This window comes from Channa argus, chromosome 8 (assembly GCF_033026475.1).
Source record: "Channa argus isolate prfri chromosome 8, Channa argus male v1.0, whole genome shotgun sequence".
Classification (NCBI taxonomy): domain Eukaryota; kingdom Metazoa; phylum Chordata; class Actinopteri; order Anabantiformes; family Channidae; genus Channa; species Channa argus.
The window spans coordinates 24,303,895-24,314,042 of record NC_090204.1 but is presented as its reverse complement, the minus strand read 5'-3'; the positions used below and the strand labels follow the sequence as shown (position 1 = coordinate 24,314,042).

General features: G+C 40.1%; 1 protein-coding gene across 1 annotated transcript; it reads right to left on the bottom strand.

Moving 5' to 3' along the window:
* Positions 1 to 4,583: 4,583 nt before the first annotated feature.
* Positions 4,584 to 9,927, bottom strand: gorab (golgin, rab6-interacting). Its single transcript, XM_067513421.1, has 5 exons — positions 9,717 to 9,927; positions 9,265 to 9,568; positions 8,933 to 9,034; positions 8,693 to 8,833; positions 4,584 to 6,525 (listed from the first exon to the last, which is right to left on the bottom strand). Exons 1-5 carry the CDS (start codon positions 9,769 to 9,771, stop codon positions 6,084 to 6,086), a joined length of 1,044 nt encoding a protein of 347 aa, XP_067369522.1. The 5' UTR covers positions 9,772 to 9,927; the 3' UTR covers positions 4,584 to 6,083.
* Positions 9,928 to 10,148: the final 221 nt, after the last annotated feature.

Below are 10,148 nucleotides of genomic sequence, written 5' to 3'. Positions count from 1 at the left end.
GAAACTCCACTTAAATCACATTAGGACCAATGTGAACAGAGGCTGAACAGAGACAATTAGGGGCTGCGCTGTTTTTTTTTTTCTTGGGGGGGGGGGGGGGGGGGGTAACTGAACGTTGAGGCCACAAAACCTGGTGACCCTCAGAGGTGAGGTGTAAAATCTTAATGAGGAGAATCTGACAGGATCTGCAGCGTTTGTGAGCAAAATTTTATTTTGGCCTTTTAGTTTATTTTCAAGAAGGAAACTTGTAAATGTAGAAAATCCGAAAACAGGACAGAATAATATAATTTTAAGACGCTTCAATTTAATTTTATTTATTTATTTTTTTTAATTTATCGCCTGAATAACTAAGCTTCAATACACTGACGTCTTGTCATTAAGCACATTCTGCTAATGTCACAGAGTGAGTCAGTGAGGACGCAGCATTGGACACTGACAGAAACATGTCTGCACTTTTACTTATTCTGTGTCAACAGAGAAGCTATGGTTAGGTTTATTAGTTATGTTGGAAACCTTTTTATTATTATTATATTTTTGTTATGAATTTACTTTGAATGTGAGCTGTGGTGTTTTGTCAGGAGCTTCTAACATTAAAATACGACAAATGGCTAAAACTCCTCACTCCGCTAAAATTCTGAATTACAGTCATATTGAAAACATGTGTTTCTTACAATAAACAACTCCGGAAATGATCACACATCAACCACAAATACACAGACGACAGAGACGTATTATTAACATTAGAAATTCCTGAAGAACAAGTAGGAAACGCGTAACATAATATCAACAACTTCACTACAACTAAAGTGTCCGCACATTAGCTTTAATAAATTATCAGCAAATATCTACAAGGATTAGTTGGCTTTCACATATATAAGTGATACTTTGGTGAAGTCTGCCTACATGTATGAACCCACACACACACACACACACACACACACACACACACACACACACACACAGTGTATTTACTGATCTTTTCTTTTATCTGACACTTGTTCAAAAAATGATCTAATTAAGGCAACAACTGTTTTTGAGCAAAAGTCTTGTATTTTTATATAATATTTTATAGGTATGTTTCAAATATTTCATAGTTTTTCTGAAGGTTCCTCTTATTAAATATAATACACGTGACTACTAAGGGTCTATAGTCTCTCATCGGGTTGGTCCTGAATGCAGCACTGTCGGAGAAACTTGGCTCTACTTCATTTTCTGGTAGATTAAAAACTAAGATTTGTCCATATCAAATCTCCATCTCTACGGCTCAACATTAAACCCAAACGTGAAGTTTCTCGTTTGTCTGCGGAGTGAGGACTGTCCCAATCAGACCTGTCAGTCCCGGCACATATTTCGTTACAAGCTGCTGATGCTGTGTCAGCTCAGTCCTGGCCCCGGGCTGAGGAGGCTGATGACGTCGGGCCCGGGCCGCCACCCTGCCGCCGCCGCTGTCCAGTGACCCCTGGTGCTGATTGGAGCAGCGCTCTGGCCCCTGTCCTGTTTTATTTCCCTAATTGGGAGTAAATGGCCTCCTTGTTGACTCTTTACATCCTGTGCAGGGAACCATATGTTGCACACAACCCCCGCCTGATTGCAGCGGCTGCACCGGCATTTCTCCGCGTCCCGACTGCTGCAGATCCCAGCGCCCACAGACTCTGAGCTGATTGCAGCTTCCAGAGGAGCTTTACGTTTTCTTCAGCTCTGACCGTGTGTCAGATCTATCAGTGAGTTGTTCATCACATCCACAACCGATCTGCATTCCAATTATTTTCTTCTGGGACTCAATTAGAGACAGAAACGACTCGGTCCAAATAAAAGCCAGTGTGTTCTGTGCGCTCCACTTTCTTAGAAGCGGGATTTTGAACGTGCAGACCAGACAGTGGACATACATGTGAATTCTATTTTAGAAGTGGATTTTGACATATTCCAGTGGCACAAACCTTCATTTACTATTGTTATTAAAGTAGAACTCGTACTGCATTTGCAACTATACGCAGCAAAACTCGTGTCTTTAAGTGTTCAATGAAAAACGGTTTTTTACGCATCAATTCAAAGCTGCAGGAGATTTTGTAAATATTCTGTTCAAAACTGGAGGTCCGAGATTTCCCCCCCCCCCCAAAAAAGATAGATGCATCATTGTCATGCATTGTCTCATTACAAAGTTGCTGAAAAGTGGCTGGAGATGCCAGAGGTTCCAGAGGAAAGACTGGATGTTTTTACATTTTTACGACGTGCAGCTGTCAGATAAATGTGGTGTGAAAATGCACTGACAGTAATTGTGCTTAATTGTGATTCAATGTACTTGTACTGGGTGTCTGTGTCTCCTCTCTGGGTTTTACGAGTCGCGCTGTTCTGCTGTTGTTTCCTCACATGCTGCACTGCTGGAACTGTAAACGCTGTGCTGCGGCCCGACAGAGAAAAAGCAAATCTGCTCCTGATTAACGCAACACGCAGAGTTTACAGAGCAAGTGGCCGTGTGAAATTAATTCAGCCGCTCTGATTCTCTTTATTACCCCCCCCCCCCCCCCCCCCCCAGGAAAAGAAGACCCCGCTCTGAGGAGACCGGGATCACCAGAGGCCATGACATCAATTAACTCATCAATTAATTAAGGAGGTAGCGCGCGGTTTGGTTCAGACGTGTGTGCGGCCATGAGTTTGATATGATGGGAATATTTTGACAGCAGATCTCATTTATTTTAACGGTTCTATTTGTTCACCCCCCTCCCAAAAAGGACAAAATTCGAATGAAGTTTTTTCTATAAACGAGGTGAATTTTCTACTTTTCTACTCGCTAGTTTCCTGCTGAATTTTTAGGAAAAATGTAATTAATGCTGCTCCATGAAGCCTGGAACCTGCTTTATGCTGCAGTTAAATCCATCTGGACAAGACGCCGGTCATTCAAATACCATGAACAGAAGAGGATCCGTGTTGGGTCACAGTGGTACCGACGGTGAGTTCGGGTTAAGCCGATTTGGAGCTGAAGCCCGGCGCGTCCAGATGGCTGAGGCCTTCAGGAAAAGCTGGTTTTTCTTCTCTCTCTTCTTCTCGGTTCTCGGAGTTCTCGGGTTTCAGGGTCTTTCTCGACCTGTCGGGGGACGCCAGCGCCACATAAATCACACTTTACTTTATAAACCCTCCGCTCTCTGAAGTCCGGCCCAGGACCCCAGCGCGCGCGCGCACTCACACACACACAAACGGCACTCCCCGGTGGAAACGTGTTTTCGGCGTACGAGCCTTCACCTCCGCATCCTCTATCTTCTCGTTTTTCTTTGTCCTAATCAAGAGCACATTTCTTTTCACAATAAGCCCGCTGAGCAATTAAACCGTGACAATGAATTGTTGGAATTCCCATTTCAAACCGAAGCAGTGAAGGGATCACGAAGACGCACAGATGAGCTTACGTTCAGTTTGTACAACGTATGCCGCCAGATTCTGCTTTTCTACTTCATCTTTGAGAGACTGGTTGGATTATTATTTTTTTTTAATACAACAAAACCTAAATGGGACTTTTTTTCAAGTATTATAGCTGCTCAGATACTTTATTTAAATAAAACGTACAGTGTGAAGATGCTGTATTACCTGCATGTAAAATAGAATTCACGAGTGCACAAGTTTTCTCAAAGTATGAAAAGCAAAAGTACTCAGCATGTTAAAAGGCCCCATATCTATATCATTTATAGCTATAATCCTATATTTGATTATTATTATTGGCGCATTCAAAAGCAAGCAGTGTTTCAAATACGAATAAAAAGTGTCTGAGTTGCCAAAATCCCAGTTTTCTTAAAGCAAGTGAAAATATAAATGTAAATCTAAATGATTTAAAACTGTTGCAAAGACATGCGAGTTTCTGTGTTTTGAAGGAGACAGAACAAGACTTAAGTAATTTCATTTAAAATACTGATTTTTTTTTTTTAAATTTGACTCAATTTGAGACTTAAATGTCTTGTTTGAATGCATTTTTAACCACCACACGAGGACATAAATGTGTCGAATTCAGGAACCTGAAAGAATAAAGTGACGGCAGCTGTCAAATAAATCTAGTAGAGTTAAAAAGTACATTTCCTTCTACAATGTAGAGAAAAATACAAAAGTTAGTCAAAATTATTCTTCATTAAATATATATGTGTATTTTACATTCTATGATTGATTTTTGCTCTTACAGGGACGCACGCTGACAACTGAGTGGAAATGAGACAATCAAGTAATTTAAGTATCTTTACAAAATGTGGTCACATTTTGAGCTGGAATCTGCTTCTGAGGACTTCAAACATGACCTTGCAGCTTCTGCAGGGACAGACTCAGTGGCCAGTCTCCCTCTGTGACCTTCTACCTCCAGACTAATTTAAAAAGCTGCTTTTATGGTCTCTCCCTCAGATGGCCAGATGTGACCAGAGTGCTGTAAAATCTTTAAGCGCTTTACAGAAACACTTACTGCACTTTAAAAATGACTTGAAAAGTGACGGGGATCCCAGGGTGCTCTCTCTCTCTCTCTCTCTCCTGTGCAAATTCCTTCCAGGACCACAAGCTTCAGTCCTGCAGACAACTCATCACCAAAATGTAAAACAATAAGGTGAGGACAAACTTCATAACAGAAAAATATGCTCTTTATTTTAGTAAAATATTATACTTGAGTGTCTTTCTAAATATTCCCTTTTTTATATTAACCCCAGTTAAAAAACATCTTTGCATTTGCTTCAGGACATTCAAACTAATAAATGAGGCTTTGATGAGGCCCACATATACAAACTTTAACATTAGATTGTTGTCATATATTATTTTGGACACATTGTTCCATGTGCAGCGAGGGAAAGTAAACTCAGAAATAGAAACACATGCAGCTCAAAGCATTCGTACATACGTTAACAGATATCATCTTACCGTTCAGGAGGCCTGCTGCTCCTCAGCTGCACCGACAAAACCAGCCAGCTAACATGTTCATCTACAACGTATGAGACAGGAGAGTTTCTGCTTACAGTGGACACAGATTAAGCCTCAGCTCCTGTGGCATGAAAGACGGAGTTTCTTCCAGGAAGTAAACAGAACCCGTCCTTCATTCTCGTCACCAAAGAGACAACAATCAAAAACTGCCGTCATCTGTTGAGTTTAACTCTTGCTCACGGAGATAATTCACCTGATTTGTAAAACCACATGTTTAGAAGAGCAGCTCTTGTTCGAAGCACACACACATAAAAAGCAACCAATGGAAGATAACGGCTGGGCGATACAGTACTTCTTGGTGTATAGTGCTTTGTTTGATGCTGTATGTGCAAATATACTGAGGGCTGGGCATAATTTGGACTACTTCAATACTAGTTCAAATACAGTAATCAACATTTGATACGGATACTTATGTTACCTTTCTACACAGTCCTTCTCTATTTAATAAAATAAGTTATAGGCCTAAATACAAGCAGCTGTACACATGCATCCGAATAACATAGCTCCTAAAACTGGCACAATGTGGATTTAAATCAGAAACTATTTAATCAAAGATGAGTTCAACAAGTTTCTAAACCTAACCAGAGATTTATTACAGTACAATAAAAGAAGATAACATGTCCTTTAAAATTATGTAGATATATAAACTAACAACTAAAGGCCAATTTCCCCTGTACTTTTTTTTTTTTTTTTTTACCCAAGAGACCAGCAGCCTTTTGAGGAGCATTTTGAGGAATGTCGTTCCATGAAGAAGCAACCAGAGTGTTCATTTAGCTCCAGAGCCCAAGTTCTACCTCTCAAAAAAAAAAAATAAAACTTTCTAAATTTCTCTCTGTTCATTTCAAAGTGCAATCAACGCGCTTCGATTAAGTTTGGGAAAAACGTATCATTTCGGTCACACAACAGTCACACAAACGAGAATTTAAAATTTAACCAAATCCACAATCTCTCCCAAACGCCGACCAAAGTTCTACTATTTCCTAAACCCAATCACATTTGGTGTACAGGCTGTGACCATTGTGAGTGCACAGGTTTTTAAAGGCCAGCCCTCCACATTAGTGTATAAGTGTGGTAGTGTTTTATATTGATCCCTACAGTGGACAATTAGTCATAATGTGCAGATGTTCTACAGAACAGGTGACTAAGCATCAGGAGACCACAGTGTCATGCTGAATGCAGTTTCCTATTGTTTTACAGTCTTGTTCAGTCTTTGGTTTGTGCTCTTGCTGGACATCACCTCCCCTCTCCTCCTTCACAATCTCCTCCTCTTTGGGTTTACAGTCTTTGGCTGATTGCACGGTTCCTTCCTGATTGTGCACTGCACCATTTCCCTGTTTCCCATCTCCTTGCGCCTCCACACAGCTTCTACTCTTTTCCTGCTCCTCCTTCTCTTTCTGCCTTTCCAGCTCCTCCTCAGTGGCCTCCAGCTGCAGCTGCTGCATCAGCTCCTCCAGCTTATGGGCTTTACGGAGCTCGTTCTGCTGGATGATGGCACAGAGGTGCTCTGTCAACTGCTCCTTCAGCTCCGTCTTTTTGTGCAGGTCCAGCTTGGCCGTCACATACTCTGCCTCTGCCTTCTCGTAACGCTTTCTGGCACAAAAATGTGAGGAAATCACAAAAAACACAAATAGAAAAACCAACAAAACAGCTTGTCATAAATTATTTGCATTGTACTGCACATATTTCTCAGTTTACCAATGAAGAATTCATTGTGGGGGTACAGATGTGCTAATTTCATTTAGGGTACTTGCTCAAACTAATCCAAGTGCTCCCATCTGCATTCCTTGACCGTTCATAATAAGCACTTTGACCACATATGCTGAGTGCATATTATAAAACCTATTCATCTGTTCATACCTGCGTTTTGTCAAAATGCAAGACTTATGAGCAAAAATGATGTCAGAGTTCTGCTCGCTTAAAATGTTCATTTAAAGTTAGCAACAACTGCATATCTGGTTTATACAAGATTCAGCACTGGTAAGGATATTAGACAAAGCTACAGACTAGGATTAGATGTAGCTAGTGCTGAAACAAATGCTCAATTCATTGCAAGCTTTTCAATAATTATTGTGCACTGAAGAACTCATAACTCATATTTTTAGATCTGTGTATATAACTCTTTTTAAAATTAACTTTGGTTCAATGCACATTGGCCCCTCTCACTTTTTTGTCTTTGTGTAGCATGATATAGTCTTTACCTCTGCATACTGAGCCAACAATGATGGTTTTGGATTGCTGCTGCTCTGGTTAGATGCTGAACATGACATGTGTTTGTACTGCAGGCAAATTAGTGGCAGAGAATTGAAAACTTTCAAGCACAAATACTTGTACCAAATAAAAAGGAATCTTACTTACCAGTGTTTAATCTAATACATTTTAAAATCGGACAACTACAACTTCTTTTGTTTAATATAAAATATTTCTACCAACAAAATAGCTTCATATATTTCTGCATATCTGTATTAAAACCAAGATTCAAATGTAGCCCTACAGAGGATACTGAGGAAGTGCTCCCACCATGTCAGAGCATAGAAACATTGTTTTAATTGAGAGGAAAAGGAAAACCACATGCTGTTTGGAAACTGTGGCAATAAACCAAATGATGTCAAACATTTCTGAAAGTTGCATTTCACCTTGGGGTTTTGTGTTGTACCTCACTGTAATCTTAACAACTGATCAAATCAGCATGATCATAACAGAGTCCTGGACAATGAAAGCGTGAAGGTCAGGTCCTCTCTTCCCTTTATACAAACATCTGTAAAGAGAAGTGCTCATGACACGGAGCTAATCTCACCACACAACAGGCTGCACTGAGAAGCCACAGCTACAAGGTCAAATACAGATTCACTGGAGATCATGACTCATGAGACAGTTCACACAGTCTCCAAACCCGCAGCTGTTGTGAAACCTTACAAGCAAACTGGTTTAAAAGTAAATACAGAGAGTTAAACATATAATACATTTAGAATTTCTCAAATCAGCATTTTTATTATACTGATGCCTAGTTTAGCTCTGTATGGTGCAGAACATGTGGGTGTGAAGGCTTCTCTGAAAGATGCTCCAGTTTGTGTATTACCAGTGCTAGGAGGGAAAAAGTTACATGGGTACTGGAATGAGTCTGCAGGGGGCAGTGTTTCTAGGATTTAAAAGGAGACTTTTTATGTGTATAAAGATTTTATATATATATATATATATATATATATATATATATATATATATATATATATATATATATATCTGGTAGTAATAATTTTTATTTGGACTATAGGGAGGTCTTTTAAAGACTTTGCATTTGTATGGCAATCATACCCCACTAGACAGAAGCAAAACAATGATGGAGAAGAATTTTATTGAATAAAAGAAATTGTAAGTACTTTTAGTTTCCTCTCATCCACAGCAGCAGGCAGAGTGAAGCTCAGCCCAACACTGAAGACATTGTTTCATCATTACATACAGTAACTTGAGTAGATGCTTGTCTTTCACACTATCTGATGTTTGCCTAAATAAATACTTCAAAATTCCTATTTTTCAACCAAACAGAACCTTTACACTTAACACTCCCACTTAATCCTCATATGCTTTTCCTGCTTTGACAAGTTAACATGTCTGCCGGAACAGCAGAATCTTGCAACAACTAAAGAGAGGTGTTAGCGATTACCTCCCAATCAGATGTGACTTTCCTCTCCCTATATATTACACACTCATTTTCTTATAAAAACGAAATTAGTTCTTATTTGTTCGTGTACAGAATCTTTACCTCGCAGCAGTGTACTCCCAGCTGGCCTGCTCTATCTTCCCTCTCAGTATGCCAATATCATTGGACACCATGTCATCAAGGGCCTGAAGCTCCTTCTGGATTCTCTTTAGCTTTACAGCCTCTGCCTGTGTCTGTTTGGACCTGTGGAGATCGACAAGTTACGGGTAAATTCAATCCTTTAGTTCAGTTTTGTTCGTTCCTATATGTCATTTTATGATCAGGACAATAATCTGCACTGACTTTTCAGCAATGGTTTTTGTTAGCAGAGCTTTCTTGCGCTTGTTCCTCTCTTCCATAACTTTTTGGTCTTGTTGTAGTTGCTCGAGACGAGTCTTCTCACGTCTATATTAAGACACAAAGAGAAATTAAAACACAAAAATGCATTTTTCATTCAAAAAAGGAGGAACAACACACCACGAGATGGGTTTCAGGTCTGATAATAATTTTTACTTATTTCAACATACTGTACATTAAAGGATAAAACAAGTGTACTATCACAAAACCTCTGGCTCAGCAAATAACATAAAGCCACCTGTAAAGAATTACGGTGTGAATGGTAAAAACATACTAACACTTCCACCTCTTGTCTCTCCAGCTCTATGACAACCGGGGTCTCCACCGCTGCAGCCGGTTGATGATTGTCAATCGGCTTCATCTCTAAAGGTTTCTCCTGCACTTTCTGTATGACAGCCGGAGTTGCTGCGGGCTGAGGCGCTTCCATGAGCGTGGGTTTGGTGAGTTGTTGTTCCGGCGGCAAACCGGTTGATCCCTCTCCTGAGTTTTTCTGTGCGACTAGCTGCAGAGCCCTCTCGCGCTGTACCTGCTGCCGACTCCGGTTGACTGGAGCCGGTTTCCGACCGCGGGCGGCCGTTGAGTCTGAAAGACGTTCATTTGACAGGGTTTACAGAAATAACTACGACTAAATGTAACAGCTGTGTTACAATATGAATGAATGTATTAATTAAACGCGAGGGAAGCTGAAGCAGTGTTAAACGCTTTGGTGTTTGAGCGTTGAGAAAAGTACCTTTCTGCTGCATCCTTCTCAGCTCGTCGTCAGAAAAACCCGCCCAACCGCTCATTTTACGACTTTACACCAAAAAACCAAAGAAGACGAGAGCAATATTGCACAAAGGAAATATTGTAACTCCCGACAGGGGATAATAACCATAATAACGCTGAAAATATACAAATTCATAAAGCTCCAGAAGCCGCCGCCATCTTTGTTTATTAATGCCACGTCAAGGACCCCAAGAGGACCCGTGAGACTGGAGTTGCACGTAGCGCCTGAATAAAAAAACCAAAACAAAAAACACAAATGTAAAATATAAACACGAATAATGCCGGATTGAGTCTGTAATTACTGCCGACCTTCTTATAAAACCTTTTATATTTATTTAATATTTTTACGTGTACATCAATTGTCAGAACGAATATGGTGGTTAATAATTTATAAAGC

Coding starts and splice junctions, on each gene's coding strand:
- gorab (XM_067513421.1), bottom strand. CDS start 9,771: ATGAGCGGTTGGGCGGGTTTTTCTGACGACGAGCTGAGAAGGATGCAG. Junction 8,834..8,932: donor ACAAAAACCATTGCTGAAAA/GTCAGTGCAGAT, acceptor CGATCTCCACAG/GTCCAAACAGACACAGGCAG. Junction 6,526..8,692: donor TGGGAGTACACTGCTGCGAG/GTAAAGATTCTG, acceptor TTTTTGTGCCAG/AAAGCGTTACGAGAAGGCAG.